Source organism: Pelophylax lessonae (genome assembly GCF_965119305.1).
Source record: "Pelophylax lessonae genome assembly, chromosome: 6".
Lineage (NCBI taxonomy): Eukaryota > Metazoa > Chordata > Amphibia > Anura > Ranidae > Pelophylax > Pelophylax lessonae.
In genome coordinates this window covers 69,384,336-69,408,382 of record NC_138773.1, presented here as the reverse complement: position 1 = coordinate 69,408,382, position 24,047 = coordinate 69,384,336, and the positions used below count along the sequence as shown (strand labels likewise).

General features: G+C 44.4%; 1 protein-coding gene across 2 annotated transcripts in view; it reads right to left on the bottom strand.

Annotated features, from left to right (window-relative positions):
- The window catches only part of SBK1 (SH3 domain binding kinase 1), a 141,443-nt gene that overhangs the window by 5,911 nt on the left and 111,485 nt on the right, over positions 1 to 24,047 (bottom strand). For both annotated transcript variants that reach the window (XM_082261858.1, XM_082261859.1), the window contains exon 2: positions 3,103 to 3,305. In XM_082261858.1, coding sequence (XP_082117984.1) covers positions 3,103 to 3,305 — 203 coding nt within the window. The remainder of the gene's footprint in view (positions 1 to 3,102; positions 3,306 to 24,047) is intronic.

Sequence of the window (24,047 nt, the reverse complement as noted above, 5' to 3'; positions counted from 1 at the left end):
CCCGCGATTTGCAATAAATCTCCGAATCGCGGGCGGAACCGCGGCGGTTCTGCCCGCGATTATAAGCTGACATGTGAATGCAGCCTTACACATATAAAGTGCATAGAGTGTATAAATATTTATGAAAGAGAAATCAATATGACTTGATGATAAACATAAATAAAAAAGTCCAAAGTGTTGGGAAAAAGTATATTCTCAATGTGTAATTCAGTGTTTCTCAACCTTTTTTCAGTCAAGGCACCCTTTAAAAGTGATGGACAATCTCGAGGGACCCTTTACAAATTATGGAAAGTCTCGAGGCACCCTTTAAAAATGATGGACCATCTCGAAGGCACCACATTCTAAAATCTAAAAGCTGTTCCAATAGGTTTTACATAATGCAGCAACATCCACATGTCCAAGTAGGACACCCAACGTTAGAGCTGATTTATTCTTTCAAAGCAAATAGTTTTGCAAACTGGTTCTGACTAGTATTCCAAATTTTCTCTTCTCCCTCAGTTTTTCTCCATCACTCAGCTAATGTGACCCCAATGCTGATGGAGAGGGGCAGGGGAGGGTCAAACAAGGATGCTATGCAGGTGTCTGGCATCCTCCTTATTAACTGATGATACCATTGGTCGTTAGGACGCCAGTAGCTAGAAGGTTGTAATGTTTCACAATAAAAACCTGTGATTTAGTGCAACTAAAAAGGCAGGGTTCATGCACACGCTGGCTTGTATACAATTTTTGGGCAATTTTTAGGCATTTTGCCAAGGCCCCCCTGAAGAAACCTCAAGGCACCTCAGGGTGCCTGGGCACCCGGTTGAAAAAGGCTGGTGTAATCCACGTGAATTTTAAAGACACTGTGCGTAGAAATGCCACCACCAACATGGGGGGGGGGCTTACCAGAAATTGTGGACCCGTTTTGGCCTACGCCTAGTGGGTCGGTATCAGCAGTAGTATGTATGTAACCATCCAGAAAGGAGAAAGATATCTGTATCAACTCTCGCCACTTATCACTTCAACGGCAATATATTCCACTTTGGTGTAAAATGTGAGCTGAGAGGAGGGGCAGCAGTGGAGGAGGAAGGAGGGACAGAGGAAGATACTAGGTGTCTAGGGGTCTAGGGCAGTGGCGGAACTACCAAGCCTTGGCTTTCCACCAATGTTGGGTGGGCCCCAAGTGGCAGGAAGGGAGCCCACCGGAGTGCTGCCTGCATGATGATCCTCTGTGGTCCAGAAGAGGAGTGTCCTAGGAAAAGGAATCACAGTGAAGGAGGACAGAGCGCAGGCCACTCTCTTCATACCGCTCTGTAAGCATCCCCAGAACAGGGGGGGTCCCTGGGTGTGACATGGAGGATCCCTGGTGTGAAAGGGAATCGGGGTCACCAGATGTGTCATGGGGAATCGGAGTCACCAGGTGTGACATGGGGGATAGGGGTCACCGAGTGTAACAGGGATTCAGGGTCACCAGGTGTCCCATGAGGAATTGGGGTTCCTGGGTGTGCCATGGGGGATTGAGGTCCCCAGGTGTGACATGGAGGAACATCAGGGTCCCCAGGTGTGACATGGAGGAACATCAGGGTCCCCAGGTGTGACATTGAAAAACATCAGGGTCTCTCCGGGTATGACATGGAGGAACATCAGGGACCCCTGGTGTGACATATAGGAACATTGGGATCACTGGGTATGACAGCATGACATGGAGGAACACGGGGTTCCCTGGGTGTGACATGGAGGAACATTGGGGTCAGTGGGTATGACAGCAAGACATGAAGGAATATTGGGGTCCCAGAATGTGACATGGAAAAACATTAGGGTCCCTGGGTGTGACATAGAATGACATCAGGGTCCCCAGGTGTGACATGGAGGAATATGGGGGTCACTGGGTATGACAGCATAACATGCAGGAACCATCAGATCAGGGTCACCGGATATGACATAGAGAAGTTTTTAACCCCTACCCTTTTTATTTTTTTTTGGGGGGGGGGGGCGCAAGTAGCTGGTCTTGCCTAGGGCATAAAATAGTCTAGCACCGGCCCTGTGTGTACCTATGTGTGAGGGTACCAATAATAATTAATGGCACCTCTGCATGTCTGCTATACATCAGTGCGTTTGTCTACGTGTCAGGAACAAAATTTTGTGAACGTTCCCCGACATGCAGTAATATGAACCAAGCCTTAGATTCGGGTGCCTCCAGGCTGAAAATAGTTTTCAAGAGGCTCTGACTGGAAAAAGTTGGGAAGCACTGCTGTAGTCTGGGGACGGGGGGTAGATCTTGTTAATTCTGGCCATTTGTAGAGCTTATAAGCTATTGCCAAACAAAAGGTGTGGGAAGCCAGGTTTGGCCATGGGGCTCGTGTACCAATACCAAATTCCTAAACAGAATTATTAGCTCTCCCTAACAGATCCAACACACTGACAATCTTGGGGCTGCTTTAAGCCTGCTCTTTCACAGAAAGAGTTCCAATTTATCCATTCCTTCAAATGAATGGTTCTTCTGACCCAAAGCAAAGACTATGCGCTGCATTATGTTCCTGCTGGCAAACCTGGTCAAACTTTCAAGATTATCCTGGAGGTTCAAAGCAAACCCATGGTGGAGGCGAACCCGACCCTCATCAATCATGACAACTGTCTAAAATTGGAGTTTCCTCACTTTGGGAAGATTTCCTCTTATTTCCTGTTGTGTCTTCAGATTTTCTATGTGTTATTCTTCTGTAGGAAGAGCTTTGGCCAACAAAATGGACAATCTATCTACGAGTGAAACCCTATCCTTCTGTAAAATGGGTAAACACACATGAACCTCTGTTCCATATTGACTATCCTAACTAGTTGGTTTGAGGACCGGTGTTTTAAAATTTTCCTGGACCCATGGAAATCTTCACTTCCGGTGCGGCCGCGTCATACAACAGCTGAGGCCGCACCAGAAGTGACGCGGGTCGAGGATTTTCACGGGTCCAGGAAAATTTTAGAACACCGGCAGGTGTCTCACCAGCATCTTTCTCAGTGGGACCTCCTCATCTGAAGGCTGCAATTGTCTAACCAAAATAAGAAGACATACACACCGCCAGTCTTGCACATACATAGTATACATTTTTTTTTCGCCCCTTAAATTGTCCTTACCTGTACTCTTGTGGGACACGAGCTCCACTCTGCCATATGTTCCCTTCCCCAATTCCCGTATGAATTCATAGTGCTTCTGTACTTCACCCCCGGACAAGCTTCGGATGGCTAAAGCCTGCATATCTTCCGTAATCACAGGGACACCACAGCAGCCCTGCTTCCGCGTCGGTTCCTGGTCCACCGAGCCGGCACTCATGTTTACACTGCATGCAAACACACACAGATCTTGCTGTAATAATCAGGAATACTGGAATTTATTTATTACAAGTATTTATATAGTGCAAAAAGTTTACACGTATTGTACATTTGCATCAGTCCCTACCCATAAGAAGCTTACAATCTAAGGCAATGTTTCTCCACCTTTTTTCAGTCGAGGCACCCCATTCTAAAATGTAAAAATGATTCTAATACTTATGCATAATGCAGAAACATCCACACAAGTAGGACACTCAATGTTAGAGGTGATTTATTATTCCAAAGCAAATTCACTTTTGCAAACTGACTAGTGGTCCAATGTTTCTCTTCTCCTTTAGTTTTTCTCCATCACTCAGCTAAAGTGCCCTCAGTGATGATGGAGAGGGGCAGGGGAGGGTCAAACAATGATGCTATGCAGGCAACTGACATCCTCCTTATCAACTGGTGGCGATGCCATTGGTCATTAGGATGCTGGCAGCTAGAAGGTTGTAATTGTGCACAGGGCCGCTGATAGGGGGGGGACCACCAGCCCTCTTGTAGGGGGCCCGAGCACACAGGGGGGCCCACACAGAGAGGGGGATTAGTGATGGACAACAAATACAGAAATCTTCCTCCAGCACCTGAATCTGATCTGTCCCTCTCCCTGCTATCAGCTTTTATCAGTTGAGAAAGAGACAGTCGTCCCTCACTAATCCCCCTCCCTTGTGTGGACCCCCCCTCCCAGCACTTATCTCTGCTCAGGAGTTTATTTGTAAATTGTAACTTTGTTTCTCTCTCTCTGCCCCTGTTCACACTAAGGCGACCTGTGAGGCGACCTGGTCGCCTCACAGGTCGCCTCCCATAGGGAAGCTGCGGACCCGTTCTAATAGGAGCGACACAAGTCGCTCCGACTTAGAAAAAGGGTCCGGAGCTTCTTTGGGGCGACCAGGAGGCGACCGCCATAGACTTCAATTATATGAAGTCCGTGGCGGCCGCTCCGAGGTGCAAAGTAGCGTCGCTTGCATGTGAACGGGGGCTAAGTCTCTCTGATCACTGAGCTCCAATTGCCCAGGCTGTATATTTTTCTCATCTCATCTTCTTTTTTATTTACCATAGTTTTTTTTTTTTAGATTTAGCAGGAATTATGCGAGTTATGTTATATTTGTGTCTGATAATAGTGATTTTGTTGTAATTGTAGCTAAAAATATCTTTAATATTTTCTTGGGGGGGGGGTCCCTGCCAGGTAGTCTGTACAGGGCCCCGCGATTTCTAACAGCAGCCCTGATGGTGCACAATGATAACCTGTGGCTTTGTGCAACTAAAAGGCAGGCTTTTTCCACAGGCCAGATTGTATGCATTTTTTGAGCAATTTGTAGGCATTGGACAAGGTGCCAATGAAGAAACCTCAAGGCACCCTAGGGTACCTGGGCACCCTGGTTGAAAAAGGCTTATCTAAGGTACCTACCTCACAGAAGTACATACACACACACACACCCACTGGGGCCAACTTAAACAAAAGTTAAGTAACCTCTCAGCATGTCTTTCGAGTTCGGAAGCAAACTGGAAAACCCACACAAGTTTGGGGAGACCATGCAAATGCCAAGGAGGTTGCGTCATAATTGGGATTCACACCAACGATTCCAGTGCTGCAAGGCAACTTTACTAGGTACACCTGTTTAATTGCTTGGTAACACAAATTGCTAATCAGCCAATCACATGGCAGCAACTCAATGCATTTAGGCATATAGACATGGTGAAGACGACTTGCTGAAGTTCAAACCGAACATCAGAATGGGGAAGAAAGGGAATTTAAGTGACTTTGAACATGGCATGGTTGTTGTTGCCAGACAGTGTATGTTTAATTATTTTTAAATAAAACTGCATTCATTGGTGTATTTAACATATGCCCAGAGTTAATTTTTTAACTGAACACGCAGACAAGGAGGAGACAGCAGAGTGATAAGCTCATCACTGTGCTGCTGCTCCTTCATTGTTCAATCAGTAGGCTGGGGTGCGTTTTGTTTAAGCTGTGTCACTGATGCAGGTCAAGGATCTGGCTGTGCTGCATGGCAGTGGTACCCTGGTTGCATAACTGGCTAAACAGGTTTACACATTCTTTAGCAAGTAAAACAGATTTCATATATGTATTCAGCTGCTTGGCCAGAGTGCTGTTATGATTTGTTTCTAGGTTTGTTACTTCAAGGAAAGACTGTAACCTTAAATTCCAAAAAGCAGAAACTGCCAGACACTCATGGCTTTAATCTTATTTATTGCTGAATGTCACAGGACTATAAAAACCTCAGGAAAAACAACCATTACTTATGTGGTTTGCTCTCTTTGTTAGGGTGTTAACCACTTAACAACCCCCCCCCCCCCCCATGGATGATTTACTGCTACAGGGCGGCAGTTCTGTGCAGAATCATATATATATATATATATATACACAATTCTTCACTTCCGCATAGGGGGCGCGTGTACGCTGCCGGCGCGCTGCTTCTGCTGTGAATATTACGAGCGGATGCTGGGCAATGGATGTCCGCTGTGCTCGCTGGCACCCACTGATCAGCGACGAGAGACACTGGATGGAGCTCTGCCTACTGTATGTAAACAGTGCAGAACTCCATCCTGTCAGCAAGGATGTTGTGGATTTTGTTTCTCTGCAAGGCAGGGAATCAAATCCAGCACATCCCTTAGTAAAAACACTGCACTGTGTACACATAAAAACTGGTTAGGCACACATTTAACCCTTTGATAGCCCTAGATGTTTAACCCCCTTCCCAGCCAAAATCATTAGTACAGTGACAGTGCATATTATTAGCGCTGATCACTGTATTAGTGTCACTGGTTCCCACAAAGTGTCAGTTGGTGTCAGATTGTTCGCAACAATATCGCAGTCTCGCTTTAGGTCGCTGATCGGCGCCATTACTAGTAAAAAAAAAATTCCAGTATACAGTGAGGGATAAAAGTATTTGATCCCCTGCTGATTTGTATGTTTGTCTACTGAAAAAAAAAAATGATTAGTTTATCATTTTATTAGTAGGTTTATTTGAACAGTGAGAGACAGAATATTAACAACAAAAAAAAACAAAAAAACATCTGTCTCTTTAGCTCCCGTTCACACTAAGGCGACCTGTGAGGCGACCTGGTCGCCTCACAGGTCGCCTTATATAGGGAAGCTGCGGACCCGTTCTAATAGGAGCGACACAAGTCGCTCCAACTTAGAAAAAGGGTCCGGAGCTTCTTTGGGGTGACCCGGAGGCGACCGCCATAGACTTCAATGTTATGAAGTCCGTGGCGGCCGCTCTGAGGTCGCCCCTCTAAGTCGGATCGCCCCTATGTGAACGGGGCCTTATATCGCTCTATTTCCATCTCTCTGTTTCTTTCTCATCTCTCTTCCTACCTCTCTGTCCGTCCTCTCCCTCTTTCTAATATCTCGCCTTCCCTCCTCTCTCTCTCTCTCAAGTTTCCCCTTCCCTCCTCTCTCTCTCTCAAGTTTCTCCTTCCCTCCTCTCTCTCTCTCAAGTTTCTCCTTCCCTCCTCTCTCTCTCATGTATCTCCTTTCCTCTTCTCTCTCTCATCTCTCTCCTTCCCCCCCCTCTCTCTCTCATGTATCTCCTTTCCTCTTCTCTCTCTCATCTCTCTCCTTCCCCCCCCCCCTCTCTCTCTCTCTCTCATGTTTCTCCTTCCCTCCTCTCTCTCTCATGTCTCTCCTTCCCTCCTCTCTCTCTCATCTCTCTCCTTCCCTCCTCTCTCTCTCTCTCATGTCTCTCCTTCCCTCCTCTCTCTCATGTATCTCCTTCCCTCCCCTCTCTCTCATGTATCTCCTTCCCTCCTCTCTCTCATCTCTCTCCTTCCCTCCTCTCTCTCTCTCATGTCTCTCCTTCCCTCCTCTCTCTCTCTCATGTCTCTCCTTCCCTCCTCTCTCTCTCTCATGTCTCTCCTTCCCTCCTCTCTCTCATGTCTCTCCTTCCCTCCTCTCTCTCATCTCTCTCCTTCCCTCCTCTCTCTCATGTCTCTCCTTCCCTCCTCTCTCTCTCATGTCTCTCCTTCCCTCCTCTCTCTCTCTCTCTCTCTCTCTCATGTCTCTCCTTCCCTCATCTCTCTCTCTCATGTCTCTCCTTCCCTCCTCTCTCTCTCATGTCACTCCTTCCCTCCTCTCTCTCTCTCATGTCTCTCCTTCCCTCCTCTCTCTCTCATCTCTCTCCTTCTCTCCTCTCTCTCTCATGTCTCTCCTTCCCTCATCTCTCTCTCTCATGTCTCTCCTTCCCTCCTCTCTCTCTCTCATGTCTCTCCTTCCCTCCTCTCTCTCTCTCTCATCTCTCTCCTCTCCTCTCTCTCTCATGTCTCTCCTTCCCTCCTCTCTCTCTCATCTCTCTCCTTCTCTCCTCTCTCTCTCATGTCTCTCCTTCCCTCCTCTCTCTCTCATGTCTCTCCTTCCCTCTTCTCTCTCTCATCTCTCTCCTTCCCTCCTCTCTCTCATGTCTCTCCTTCCCTCATCTCTCTCTCTCATGTCTCTCCTTCCCTCCTCTCTCTCTCTCTCATGTCACTCCTTCCCTCCTCTCTCTCTCTCATGTCTCTCCTTCCCTCCTCTCTCTCTCATCTCTCTCCTTCTCTCCTCTCTCTCTCATGTCTCTCCTTCCCTCCTCTCTCTCTCATCTCTCTCCTTCAATCCTCTCTCTCTCATGTCTCTCCTTCCCTCCTCTCTCTCTCATCTCTCTCCTTCTCTCCTCTCTCTCTCATGTCTCTCCTTCCCTCCTCTCTCTCTCATCTCTCTCCTTCTCTCCTCTCTCTCTCTCATGTCTCTCCTTCCCTCCTCTCTCTCTCATGTCTCTCCTTCCCTCCTCTCTCTCTCATCCCTCTCCTTCCCTCCTCTCTCTCTCTCTCATCTCTCTCCTCTCCTCTCTCTCTCATGTCTCTCCTTCCCTCCTCTCTCTCTCATCTCTCTCCTTCCCTCCTCTCTCTCTCTCATGTCTCTCCTTCCCTCCTCTCTCTCTCTCTCTCTCTCATGTCTCTCCTTCCCTCTTCTCTCTCTCATCTCTCTCCTTCTCTCCTCTCTCTCTCTCATGTCTCTCCTTCCCTCCTCTCTCTCTCATGTCTCTCCTTCCCTCATCTCTCTCTCTCATGTCTCTCCTTCCCTCCTCTCTCTCTCATGTCTCTCCTTCCCTCCTCTCTCTCTCTCATGTCTCTCCTTCCCTCCTCTCTCTCTCATCTCTCTCCTTCCCTCCTCTCTCTCTCTCATGTCTCTCCTTCCCTCCTCTCTCTCTCTCTCTCATGTCTCTCCTTCCCTCCTCTCTCTCTCATCTCTCTCCTTCTCTCTTCTCTCTCTCATGTCTCTCCTTCCCTCCTCTCTCTCTCATCTCTCTCCTTCTCTCCTCTCTCTCTCATGTCTCTCCTTCCCTCCTCTCTCTCTCATCTCTCTCCTTCTCTCCTCTCTCTCTCTCTCATCTGCAGAGCCGATGTTTCCTGTATGGCACCTGTGTCTTGTCACAGGCAGAGGCAGAGTACATTCAATATCACTCTGCCTGTGTCCGGAGCCGGTGCTATACATGAAGCATCGGCTCTGCTTCCTGTAGTGCGGCTCCTTTCCTCACGCTGTGCTCGGGGATGGCAGGTCAGGAACCCGCAATCTGGGCTTACCGACCCGCCATCCCAGAGCAGGAGGTGTTGCTGGGATTGTGTCGGGGCTCGGGGGGAACAGCAGTGGCGTTCCTGTTGTAGAATAAGTACAGGAACGCCGTTCCCATGCGTTCCCGCAGGACTCAAGCCCTGCTAATGACTACATATCCCATGGTACCTTGCAGCCTGCTAGCAGTGATTTCTGTACTGACTCCGCCTCCTGAAACTCCTCCTCTCAGCACCTCTGTAGTTCAGAAGGCAGGCTATGTGAAATGTGTGACACAGCAGTGCCTACTCACAGGGAATAGCGAATACGTGTCACAGAATTCAAGGTAGATGTGCAGGGATCTTGACAAAGTAAGTTTACAAACTTCAAGAGTGTTAACATTAATAGGAGGAGGCTAGAATTACCTGATATGCAATGTGTGAATTAACTGATATGCAATGTGATGATGATGTCAATCTGACAAAACGCGTAGAGCGTCATTCCGTCACTTCCGCTCTCGAGTTGAACCGCATTTCCAACAGTTGGAACGCACAGCGTTCTGGAAGTGGACCGCGATCTCCAATCAGAGCGGGGATCACTACTGCTACTGCCTGCCTTTTAACCACCTCTGTTTTGTGAGTACCATTTTTGTATTTAAAAAAATTATATTTTTAGCAATACTTCACTATTTTGGACCTTTTTTCTTCCTATCCGTGATCGGGACCCCTATATGTATACCATACTTATTGATGCCATTTACCTGCGAGTATTACTTTATCCAAAACCTATGAGGGAAGAAGCTACTGGATGCCCATATACCCTATGGATGCCTGTGATCTAAGGGAGATATACCATTGAGCATTACTACGCTTATTACCCCGGTAGGGGTAATTCCATCTGGTGAGTGCGGTCGCCGGTCTTTATTGAGAGGGGAGCACAATAGTTTCCTCTCCTGCACCTGTCACCTTTGGACCACCCCAGGATCTACAGCCTATGGGACTCCAGTCAACTTTTATTTTTTCACTATTACAGACTATTATTTAAAGTGCACTTAGTCACTTTTGCACCGAGTCACCTTCATATTCATTTTTATTTTTACTTTTATATTTACCGTCATAGACTATTGTTTATACTGCGCTAGGTCAACTTTGCACTAAGCCACTTTATATTCATTAGTGGCTATTCACTAAGTCACCTGATTTATTTGTCCTTTGTTTACATTTCTTCATACTATTATTATAGAGTATTTATTGATTACTGTTTACAGTTTACACTTTTTTGGATGTTATTTTTGCACACTCCAATGTTGTTGGTTCTCAGTACATTTATTGTTGGGCAACCATGCACTTTTGCACCACGTCACTTTAACACGTCAAGTTATATTATTTGATGTGTTTTATCTGTGCCAATTCATTTATTGCATATATTATAGTGTATTTTTATTTTTATATATTTAATTTCACCTTTATTTATGTGCATTATCACATTGGATATCTACTAACACTAGTTTAGGTAGCACCACATACCTTTCCTTTTCCCCTTATCTCATTTACTGTATATAACCCCACTGGGGCTATATATTGAAGGTAGGCTGCAGCCAGGCTAGTCTTATCCAATGAGCGGATTTCCCCCCACTTTTTTAGTGCGCTGTATGTGCCTAGGCATAGCCTCATAGCTGTATATCTGTGAAATCATTGAAGACCATGCTGCCTGCTAGTCTTATGAGATTTGGTGATATCACTATTTTATTGCTCACCATTCTCCTTGCTGGAGAGAAAGTGGTACCTGAGAACCTGCAGTGTAAGGATCTTCCTGCTTTAACTTCATCAATCAAAAATGTAGATCTGGGCTTTATGCACCTCACCTGCTGTCTATTGGTCATTTCATCACTGATATCCACTCACACTGTCTACATTCGAGGACAAGCACCCGTGTGTGGACTCCCTACAGGTTAAACATGGCCCTGCACACAGATGTATGCTTAAAGTGGAACTTCACTTTCCCAAGCAGCATTGGTTATTTGTATTCCTCATGCTGCTAGCATTAGTAAATTTATAGGAACATATATCATATTTACTTGTTTAAAACTTTTTTTTTACATTTTTTCAGTTACTTCCTGTTTTCTTGCAAATGATGTCATACATCCTAGGAGTCTTCAGGAGGAGAGGCGAGGAGGAGGGGTTTTCTCAGCTAAGCACACTCACCTGCATGTATGCTTGAGCTAAGGACAGATCGATTTCAAAGAAGTAAATACTTCATGAATCATTTGCCCTTACTTAAAGCCGAACTCCACCCAAAAGGGGAAACGCCACTTGTTTGGCACCTTTAGGGGTGTCCCCTCCCCCTCCTCCTTCCCCCGCCGCCAGGCCATTCACAAAGTGCAGCGCACTAGGCGCATGTGCAGCAGAGAACCGGCTGTGAAGCTGCAAGGTTTCAATGCTGGTTTCCCTTAGCCGCGATGGCAGCGGCAGCACCCGAGAATCAGTTGAAAAATCGGCTCGGGTAAAGACACCTCATGGACAGGTAAGTGTTCTAATATTAAAAGTCAGCAGCTACATTATTTGCTACAAATATATTAGAACACTTACCTGTCCATAAGGTGTCTTCACCCGAGCCGATTTTTCAACTGACTCTCGGGTGCTGCCGCTGCCATCTCCTTTTCTGAAGGAGCCCGGAGCTCCGCTTTAAGATAGATAAATGCTAGGGGGTTATTTTTTTAAGTGATTTATCAACAAAATAAAGAATGGAGACATGGGGGGGGGGGGTGGAGGAGTTTGCTTTGAATAATAAAAATGAATTAAATACTGTTTTTGGTTTGTGGTGCTCAGATGCAGTAAAGATCCGCTTTAAGTACACCCATGTGAACGAGGCCTTATATTATTATCCTTTCACACTCAATCATAAACTTAAAAAAAACAAAAAACTTTGGGTTTGGATACACTCTAGCGCATAAAGTATTGAAAACACGGAATCAGCGTGATAGTTGTACTATTTTCTTAAGAAGGTCAACAGTGACAAGAAAATTTCTTGGGTTCTGCAATCTAGACTGCAAGTGTTGCTGCTTTTGCTGTAGGAACCTGGCAATAGATGTGCAAGACTACTACCAGTCTTAAGCCCCGTACACACAGGCTGAATGTCAGGCAGCATGGACCTGTTCAATAGAAACCTTCCAAAATTCTGCCCGTTCACTAGAAACCTGCCAACATTTGGCTCGTGTATACTGCCGCCCATCAGAAGCCGGTCTGTCGAATGGGCATGATCGAAAAAGGTCTGCCGACTGGCTCCCGATCTGCGCTCTTAGCCAAGAGCTGAGAGCTCTGATCGGAGTGTTCTGGCAGGGGGGCCCATCTCCCTATCAGAACCCAATAGAACAGCAGGGAAGTTCGCTGTACTAACATCAGATTGTTAGTACAGTGGCTCCGACCGTTGTCAGGTTTTTTTTTTCGTACAAGCCACTGGGTTGAACAAAAAAAACTAGCAGTATGCAAGAGGCTTTAGATTACTTTGGAGGCGAGCTTCTGAGAGACATCTGCTCTTCTTCTTCCACGGCCCTTGGCAGCAGGGCCTTGTGGGAGGAGGAGGCCTGCTAATCCCATGACCAGCAAGTTGGTAGATTATTTTACAATACTGACAGGGCTTTCTTCTTCACTGGTTTACAGATAGGATAAAAAAAAACTGAAAAAAAAAAACAGATGATCATACGGTAACACCTGATACAATAATGACTGGAAGGCTTGTCTAGTGGTGTCTTTTTGGTTGACTGATCCCTTTAAGGCACTGTTACTTGAGATGCCCTCTAACTGCTTTACCAGGCTAAATTTTTCTAAATGATCTGTCTCAATGATATGCAAACCTGGGAACTTTTGGAGAAACGCAGAGCTTAGGTCCAGTAGACAGAGTCTTTAAAGGGAGTGGTACGACAGTGACAGGCCATTACAAGCGGGTTAAATTACAGTAATATGGTTCCCAAAACAAGGAGCACATACAACTTGTATCATAGTACTCAACTGTTATAATAACTGGCAAATCATGACAATATAGAGGCAACAAATGGGCACTCATGACGACAATACATGGGCAACATATGGACAATGCCATCAATAGACACAGCTTAACCACTTCTGGACAGACATTTTTTCCCCCTAATGACCCTTTTTGGGGGGGGACCAGTGACATTACTACAGTAATCAGTGCTAAAAATATGCACTGTTACTGTACAATGACACTGGCAGGAAAGGGGTTAACACCAGGGGCGATCAAAGGGTTAAATGGGTCCTTAGATGGTGCATTCTAACTGTGGGGGGGATGGGCTTGCAGCATGAACACAGAGGCTCCCTGTGTTCAATACTGACAGAACAGCGGTCTGCCGTGTTTACAACGGCAACCCGCCATTCTGTCTCCACAGGGAGCGATCGCGGGTGCCCGGCAGCAATCGCGGCTGCCGGACCCGTTCATTGGCTCCCCCTGTAGCCAATCGGCACGTGCATCCAGCGGCGCATGTGTGCATGCTCCCACTAGCGGTCCCGCAAGTTACGGCGCTCGCGGGACAGAGCCAACGTGCGGCAGTATATGTACTGCTGGTGGTCGTCAAGTGGTTAAAGCAGAGGTTCAGTCACTGTAGCCCAAGCTGCCACCACCCTTTTCAGGCACTCTAGCATCATTTGCCATCTTCCTCTGCCTATACACATTCTTTTCTTGGCTAAAAGTAGATGCTCATAGCTAGGAATTCTGCGGGCTAGGCTTGGTTTGATTACCTAGTCTTGAGGGCGCAGAGAGTTTCTTCAGATTTAGCCACCAATTGGCTGACATCTGCATCACTATTTCATTTAGCCAGCGGCTGCAGCTGCATCTTGGCACTACAGATAAGTAGAGAGGCAGAGGGAGGTGCGAGGAGTGTGGAGTTAGTGACCTCTTCTATTCGCCATAGCTTGCTAAATTCTGCTGCTACCTCTATATTCTGAAAGCTACCAGTTATAGAGATTTTGGAGAGAAAATCGCTGCTACACCTCTTTCTAGCCTTCATAGTCATATCCTCCAATATACTCCAGTTACAGGAAACTTTCAGCATACCACAAGTCCAGGCATGTAAATGTAGCACCCTCCTAGGTAGGTGCTAGAGAGAGAGTATAGTTTTGAATCTTTTCTGCTTACCAGATAGATTGCCAGGTAAATCTATGTTGTTCTCTGCTCACCATGGAACAGGATCTGCTAGTGAGGTCTGGTCATGGTACTCAGGTGTAGCTCAGTTTGTCTGAAGTGTTTTACACTGGTCCAATAGGGAGGCATATTGGACAGCGGGAGGAAACCTGACAAATGAGTGCACAGGCTATTAGTACAGCCGTGGTGATTGGCAGAGGAAAGTGCCTCGGTGCATGCTGGGATACTGTATAAATGCCAAGGGCACATGTCCTCGGGGTCTTTCAGCTGGAGATCGGGGTCACAGAGGGAGGGGATGGCTGCCTCTCCTCTGTAGAAGTTGCCATGCGGCCTCAGGTGGTCGACATGAGAGTCAGAGAGGAGCTGAACCTGGACGTCCTGCAGCACTGACTGGAAGGGAGACACAGGAAAGGATCTGATTCTGCATATAATGAGTACAGATCTGTGTCATGGGGGCCTGTCCTGAGAAGGCCATCTCTTCAGCTAGAAGAGTCAGTGGACTGGTGTCAGTCAAGGGGATGTTAGAGAGTGTCCTGAATGTAGTTGCATCAAGTCTGCTGCTAGAGAGAGCAAGAAGACCTAATTCTTCTGTACAAGTGGCAGTATCGTTAAAGCAGTGTGTCTGCTTCCACAAGTAACATTTAACAGTGAGGCCAAGTGAGAGTTGTCCTTATCAACTGTAAATAGTTCAAGTTGGAGTATCCCACTATTCCCTTCATCCGTCCAAGTTCCATAATAAATATAAAACCAAAACCCCTGGACTGTTTATTGAGTAACGAGCCCTTGGGAGTCAGGATGAATGTGTGAACTGTCCCTAAGTGACTGTCTGCAGGTGATCAGAGGAGGCCCAAGAAGTCATCATACAGCAAGCCCTATGGGGACTGTGAGCTGGAGTCTATGGCCTAATACCAAAGAATTCCTAGTTATTGCTATTGCTAACCTCTTGTTCTGAAAGTGTTACTTACCTAGTTGTGGTAACAATCCAATGGCATCAGTACTTTGAATGACATGCCCAGAAAAGGCATGCAGATCAGGCCACGTGCTTATTCTTTTCTCCACATCTCCCCTAGAGTTCAGCACTGTGTCTTGCCCCATTGTCTACTCTAGAGCAGTGGTTGCAAACCAGTGGTCTGTGGACCACTGACAATCCACAAGAAAATGTTGGTGGTCCTCAGGGGTTCTGCCACAAATCAACATTGTGACGGATGTATACCACCCAATGTTGTTTCCAGTGTTGTTCTCAATGCACGCTGACAGCCAATACTCAGTCAATATTATTTACCAATCAATAGTTAAATAATATATTTTTAGAGCGATCCTTATCCACTTCAATACTGAACACTTTCACCACCTTCCTACCCAGACCAATTTTCAGCTTTCAGCGCTGTCACACTTTGAATGACAAATACTCATTACTCAAGTTATGCAACACATTACCCAAATTACATTTTTATCAGTGTTTTTACACAAATAAAGCTTTTTTTTTGGTGGTACCTTTAACCACCTCTGGGTTTTTAGTTGTTTTGCTATATAAACAAAAAAAAACCTAAAAATTAAAAAAAAAAGTTTTTGTTTCTATGTTATAAATTGAGGACAATGTATTCTGCTACACTTCTTTAGTAAAAAATAACCCAAATCAGTGTGTATCATTTAGTTTATGTAATAGTTTATGCAATAGTAATAGGGTTTCCTATAGTTTATATATCTGAAAATGTATCAACCCTGATGACGGCCTATTTTATTTTCTTGGAGCCCTAGAATGCCAGGACAGTAAAAATATCTCCCAAATTACCCTTTTTTGGAAAGTGGACACCCTAAGGTATTTTTAGTAAGGGGCATGGTGAGCTTTTGTAAGTTGTAATTATTTGCCACAATTTTGTGGGAAAATTTAGAAAATAAATACAATTAGTTTTTTTCCACAACTTTTCACCAACAACAGGGCGCTATGCCTTCCACTTACACCAATAATGGGACATAAATCCTCCAACTGATATAAATGATGGAACAATATTCTTCCAATTGACACCACATGGGGTATTATTCCTCCCACTTGTGTCACCGATGGGGCACTATTCCTCCCATTGATACTGACAATGAGGCACTTTTCCTCCCACTGACAACAATGATAGGGCTTTATTCCTTCCGCTGAAACCAATGATAGGAAACTATTCCTCCTCCTACTGGCCACAGGCACTATGTAATGGTTTTACTTCCAGTGACCACAAAGCCGGAGGCACTGATTATTTCCACTGACACTGGGACTTTTTCTACTACCACTGGCCTTCCTAAAGTCTGAAGGACAGTAAATTGTACCTCTGTTTAGAAAGTTTGAAGACCCCTGGTCTAGATGGTGTGAGGCTAAGAATATTCAAATTGTGGCCTTGCTGGGACTAGACAGATACGACTAGAAGGATAATTCAACAAATGGAAATGCAACATTCCAAGCACAGACACCATTCTAACACCTGCATGTTTTATATCAGCTTGGCTTTTGTCTTGGTCAACCAAATGGCTGCTTGTAACATTTCCACTTAAGACTGCAAGATAAAAAAAGGATGTTAAAAAAAGGAATGGCTGGGTTAGGCAGAAGGTAAGTCTCTATACTCAGAACACTGTCAGTATACCAATCATATAGCTAATATATGAAGAATCGTGTTTCTCATTGATGTGCAGTGTCTGGGCAGCGGCAGGCCTTCCGTCAATGTCTGACTGTGATTTCAGCGATGCAGACACGGGGTAATTGATGGAACACAGTGTTGGCTAATGTTTCACTTATTATAATCAATTAGTCACTTTTATCCACCCGGTGACCAATGCAGGCTTTTGCCAATGTTTTCATAATGTATGCCCCCCATGTCTACATTATGCTGTTTTTTCATTTAAGTTTGTTACCAAGATGGAATGCTTAGACAAACAGTAATGTACTAAGTGCTCAAAGTAACAAGTATTGCCGAATGTAAGTCAATTCACAATGAGTGCAGCCATTTTGAATGTTTAGAGCTTCCAAGCTGTAGTTTTAAACAGAGGGTGGCAAACTACTGATTTGGCATTTTTAGCATTCATAATATTCAGTACATGTTATGCTTCAGAAAGCTGAAGACAATGCTGCCATACTCCAGGAGGCTGTGGACATTGGACACGGGTCACTGGAGACTGGAAATGTGCTACAAGGGACAGTTGGAGACATGGAGGACATGTTACCTGAGACTGCTAGAGATCGGCACTATAAGGCAATGTTCCCACAGCATCTACTGACTACTGGAGTCCAAGGGCCACACAACAAGAAGGGGCACCAACATTTCCTTTTATTAGAGAGATATGGGGCCTGCCATTGCTGACCCGCTTCTAAAAATGTTAATTGTCTGACTACTATGCTAATATACTGCCTAAATAATTTCTGATTTACTGGCCCACAACACATAAGCAGATAAGGAAAGTCAGAGATAGGTCTGCATACTTGTTCTAGGTATTGAAGCCAGAGGGTCAGCCTTAGGGCCACAAAAACAGTATTTCCAGTAGGAGGGTAGAAGTGGCAACCTCCATGTTTCTGTCATGATTAGTTTCCTTTAAGGCTGTGTGTTGAGGTAACTTTTGGGGCAACACGTGTTAACACATGGTAAAAGGGGTGTATTGTTGTACCATTGATTTTGAATGGCACCCTGATGCCAACGTACCTACATAACTGTTCATCATAGCACACTTATAGTGAATTGTGATGCTCTGTGTTCCCAAAAATGCTGCAGATGTTTTTTTTTGTGTTGCCCGTAATGCTGCTTTCCTCAAAGCACGAAAAGGCATGTATTAAGGCACACCTATGTGCCTAAAGACTAAATTTGCAGTCAATTGCATTTTCTGCACTTACAATGCCATTCACTGCAAGGGCCTTGTTCACTCTGCATTGCTGCTTCAAAGTGGGTTGGAGTGTGTTGAGCTCACTTGAAGTGACCATCCTTCTCTGCTGTGGTTTAAAGAAATGAATGAAATGTCATCTTGACATTGCAATAAAGAAAATTAAAGAAAAGAAAAAATTAAAAACAATCCCCCTATCGCCAACACACAATGGGCTGTTTCAGGGCACAGCAGGTATGAATAGACCCTTAGGCTGGGATCACACCTTTCCACGTGTGTCGTTTTGCATTTTTATATGTGATTTTTTAATGTGTGTTTTCAAGCACATTGATGTGTTGATAGTAAACTGTTGAGTAAAATTGTGGTTGCTGTGAAAGGGGTTGGTAACCATGTGCGTGAAACTGCATTAAAATGCATGACATGTGCATTTCCATTTGCTGGTACTGTCATTAATAGGGCCTACAAGGCATGTTGACGGACTATCCAACAGAGCAGAACTTTTTTGGCTAACACATGTTATCGCAGCACACAGTGGAGCTTCCAGGGATGTACCCCATGGGGTTGCATCCCTGGGAAGCCAGAAAAACACTATGGGTTTTGAACCCCACTTAGCATCACTGGCACTTGGTCACATCACTTACTGCTTCTCTTGAAAATGCTTTTTAGGCAGGTCTTTGGGCTAGCCAAGAGCAATTTCCATACCGGTCAACAGGCCTACCTTGTGTAATGCACTTGGCACTTTTTAGTTATTTTTACTCGCTAATTATTGCATACGCACCCTCACTGCACCCATGTATTGTTTTTGTTTTTCAGATAGAAAATTATTAATTTGTTTGCTGAATGTTACACAGGAACAACAGAACTTTAACAGACATTAAGGCACATTGGTCAGCAAGAAATATCATAAAATATAAAAATCATCCATTACATGCACTATCAAGGCATAGACACATTGGCCAGGTACAGTAGCAACAGTCCAGTAAGGAGGTAGGATCATCCCTAAGACACAAAATGACAATATGCTAGGCAATACTAAGGAGGTCAGAAGAAAGAAAAGAAGAAGGGGTTGGGGAGAGGGATGGGAGGTGAAGGGAAAAGAAAGAAGGAGAGAGCAAATCATGAAGATGTCAAGTGTAGGGTCTACAAAAGGAAAGCTCAATTGCAATATAATTGGGAACAAATGAAAAGGGGTCACCAGGATCGTTGACATTGTGTTTGTAGTCAAATGCAGAGTATCTGTTAAAGGGAAACAACCATCAAATAGGCAGCCCCTAGCATTGATTCAGTTAGCCCAGATTTTGTTAAACATTTTGGGTGGTTTCAACCAGCGTAGGTAAGGGATGGTCCCATTCAGCAAGATCATCCACCTGCTCGGGTGGGCATTGTGCAAGAATTCCAATGCAAGAAGGATCTCCTTTCCTTGCAAAGGGAGTGTAAAATATAAAAACAATGTATATAGCAGGAGGTCTCAAAGTTGTCCACCATGCCCAGTTGAAAATAAGGGGGACCAAGGGTAGCATCATTTCCCCTACTGTATTGATAGTTTAGGCCATCTCAAGCTAGTACTGTTGCATTTGAGAACAGTCCCACACCACGTGAAGGAAGAAACTCTGCATTGATGGCACGTAACTGCCCTCGATGGATTTATTCTAAATAGTCTGACTGGAGTGAAATATGTGCAATGTAAAAATGTAAGTTGTATGAAGCTATCCAGAATTATATTGGTTAAATAGTGTTGTAGACATTCTCAGTCTTCTTCAGTTAATAAAGGGATTTTCGCGTTTCAGCGTTGGTAAAGTGTTGTCAGTGTAGGACTATTTGTGCGGAGTAATGCAAAGTATAAAGCTGAAAGGGATTTGGCCAGTTCCTCAATAGACAGCAAACTGTCTGTAGGGTTAGAGGTCAGTTGTATTCCATTAGGGAATTGGGCAGTAATAGCATGACAGAGTTGTAATTAATGGATAAAACATGGTGTTAGTTAAAGCATAGACCTGCTTTGAGGCATCACAGGGTAATAGAGTACCACAGGGCATTAAATGAGAAAGGTTCCCAATTCAGTTTCTAACCCACAGTTGGGGGTCTTGGATATTATTGAGATGTAAAAAAGTAGAATTGCCCCAGAAAAAAATCATACAGAGAGAAGGAATTCTCCACGTGAAACTGTGTTCTTGCCTGTCTCCAAAGAGCTAAGGTAGTATGCATAGGGACCGGACCGTAATGGCCCGGTTAGAGTGTGAACACCTAAAGGGCAAATTGCTAAATTCAGAGTAGGATCCTAAAAGGCCACACTCAAGGGTGACTCCAGCATTGTCGCTTGGTTGTGAAAACCGCCAGTGTATGGTAAAAAGAACTGCCGGCAAAAAATATATTAAGAAGGTTAGCAGGGCAAGACTGCCTTATTTTTGGGGTAAATGCAGAATATTTTTTGCCAATCGGGGAGTTAAATGAAGAAAGGATACGGTTCATTTTCTGGATAAACAATTTAGGGAGGGCGGTAGACATCTGCTGAAAAAAGTATAAGAATTTGGGTAGGAAGACCAACTTTATAAGATTCACACGTCCCACTGGTTCAAGGGGTAGAGACCACCAAGCATTACATTTATGGCTAAGCTGAGCCAATAGTGGTTCTTTCTTTTTGTTTTTTTACTTATAGAGATAGAGAGGTTTTTTGGGGGGGCCTGCCTTTGTGCAGGTGGCTTTCAGGTGGTTTTCCCTCATCTCTTCAGGAGAGCCCCCCCCCCCCCCCAAATACTTGGTGGACTAGATTTGGCAGATCCCTAAGGGGCAGAATCTGTCTTGTTTTGGCCTAGATAAACAAGAGTACCTTGCCCTTGTCAGGAGCCTTGCAACCTAGGGGATTCAGGGATTCAGGCCCTTCCTCTTCAGAGGTTAGACTATTTTGTACCCTTGTGCACTTTTTTCCATGTGCAGTGATTTCATGGTTTAATTTTTTTTGTTCGCAGGGTTTTGACAGGCACCAAAAAAGACCAAGCACAAAAAAACAAACACAGATGTGAATTAGGATTAGCACCACTACAGACAAAGTTGTGCATGTGTCCACGTTCATGTTAAATTACAAAGGTGTGAACAGGATCTAAACTACTGATCTCCATGTATTTATTAAAAAGCCAACAGAAACCAGTAAGATGTTTTGTAGATCTCCTATGTGAAACGCTGGAGGTGTAATCCCTGATTGAACTAAGCATCCCTGGAAATCCACAGAACATGCACTGAGAACAGGCTGGAAAACCTCCGGTGTTTACATTAGATGAAATCGATTTGCAGATTCGTGAAGAGCCCTTTATAAAATCACCTCCATCTATTATATCCGCCAAGCTGTATCTTCCCCGCCTGATTATATATCAAATCGCACCCTTGATCTCATATACCTCTACAATGTGATGTTCTAAGGTGGCTTTGTTCCATTTCCCCTTGTACATCTCCCCTATGTACAATCTCGGTCATTGTGTCACTGCGTGGTGACTGGAACAAAAAAAAAACAGGCATAATGAGTGAGCGTTGGGTAGCTAAGCGGAGAGCGGCGGTGGCATTCATTGCAGCGGCATGCAGGGGGTTAAGGCAAGATTGGTCTCCTGTGTCTGTGTGATCTCCACATTGTGAGTACAGTCAGTCCTCTTGTCATCGTGTCACCCTGCGGTGGGAGAGCCAGCAAAATGAAGCATATTGAATTCCATCCCTGGCCTCATTGTCTGCACAGTGTCAGGTTCCTGAACCTCTCATAGACCAACAGATATTCCATAGATCATCTAACACACGCATTAACCCCACAATGCCTTGCACCCCCACTACACACTAAAGAGAGACCAACCATCGTTATCGCCCATGCCATTCACCACACATCCCTTTTCAGCAGAACAATAATAGCAATATAATGAAATATCTATCCATCAGTCTGTCTATTTATCTGTGTCATGGCTTTCTATGTCTCCTTGTCTCATATGTCTGTTTGTCAACCTTTAACTCTATCTAAGCATATATCCATTATTTTATTATCTATCTATCTATCTATCTATCTATCTATCTATCTATCTATCTATCTATCTATCTATCTATCTATCTATCTATCTATCTATCTATCTATATTATATCTATCTACAGTATATATATTTCTCTGTGTCACCTAATGCTGGCCATAGACGGTTAGAAAATCGTTCAAACGGTTGGAATTTAAAAGATCATGCAATAACGCCATCATTGTATCAATACATGTCGCCCAATTATCAACACATTATTATCGATCGATAACAAAATAAACAGTATATTTTTCCTCGATCGATTATACGATCAGCGGAAATGATGTAACGATTTTTGCCCATTCAGAAATCCTCCCACTGAAACACGTCATACATCCTTGCCGGGCATGACACATCTGTCGATGGAGTTGTCGTTATATTCTGTTGGCATAGTCGTGGATTGTGGTCCACCTATGGATGCTCAGAGGAAGGTAGCAATAGCTATGCTGGCAATAATGGCTTTTGTTCTTGTTGCACTGACTTCTGGGGATACATTTTAAAACGCACATGCACTGTTTGTTTTTCAAACTACTTTCAGTTAAAGTGGAATTCCGGCCACAGAATCTTTTTTTTTTTTTCTAATGTCCCCCAAACAGTGACCCTCCGACCTCTATACATCCGCTAATCTTGTTTTATACAGTGTAATAATAGTTTTGCAAGCATGAAATCTTACTTTATAAAATTTATGCTGAGCGCCGCCATCTTTGTCCTGGTTCGCCGAGTCCATTATGGGGAAATGTCTGCCCTGCTTCCTGGTTGTAGTGGGCGGAGGCCGGTGAATCCAGCGCGAAATCCAGCGCATGCCCAGTACTATGTGCACTGTTCTCCGCCTAACATCGCGTCATTTCCTGTTTGGTCCGCCTTCGTCACTGCCCATTGCATCCTGGGAGCCACGAGTAAGAGCTCCCAGGATGCATTGCGGGACAGGAAGTGACGACGCAGGCCGCGGCAGAGGAAGGAGGAAGTGGATGGTAAGGTGAGTATATTATCCTCTGTAATAAGGTAAGTAAAAAAAAAGCCGGGAAGATCCAATTCTTGCTCAGGTAAGGATAAGAAGCGGATGCCATAAAATTTAAAGGCATGATTTTGTGGCCGGAACTCCGCTTTAATTACACTACTGATCTTTCGAAAATCAATTGTTTCGTCAAAAAAAAAAAAAAAAATCCAACACGGGGGATGTTTTTTTTGCATTAAAATTGCTAATTCGAGAATTGAAATTAGCCCACCAACATTTCAAAAGTCGAGCGATTGAGCGTATCAAATGCTGTTTCGAATGAATTTCTATCCCTGTATGGCCAGCATAACTCATGTCTGCCTGTCAACCTTTAAATCTATGCATGTATCTATCTAATGCCTATTTGTCCATATCAAGTCTATCTATCTATCTATCTATCTATCTATCTATCTATCTATCTATCTATCTATCTATCTATCTATCTATCTATCTATCTATCTATCTATCTATCTATCTAATGCCTATTTGTCCATATCAAGTCTATCTATCTATCTATCTATCTATCTATCTATCTATCTATCTATCTATCTATCTATCTATCTATCTATCTATCTATCTATCTATCTATCTATCTATCTGTCTATCTGTCTGTCTGTCTGTCTGTCTGTCTGTCTGTCTGTCTGTCTATCTATCTCATAGAAATCTGTTTATGTGTCTCATGCATGTCTATCTGTCTGTCTGTCTATCTTGTCATATGTTATCTACCACCAGTCTATCTACCGTCAATCTATTCATCTTTGGTATATCATATCCTTGTGGAAGGAGCAGCGATCCACTCATAAAGTACTCGTTCTGACTGCAGTACAGTGCCCTGAACTCTGACTGATTGCTGTTGGCAACCCTTACTGCTCTTCACACAGCTTTATTAATAGCTTCATGTGGACAGGAACCCAGCTGAGGGCTCATAAACAAAGCCAAATAAAAGCTGATATGCTCTATGACACAATACGGCACCTTTCACCTATTATACTTCGTTACCTAAGCAGAAAAAGACGTATGACCATTATGCACAATTGCTCAATCTTTTTGATGATAATGCATCCGCAGAAAGCTACATTGATCCAGAGGAAGACAAAACCCCGTTATGGTCAGCATATGTAATATACTATGGTAA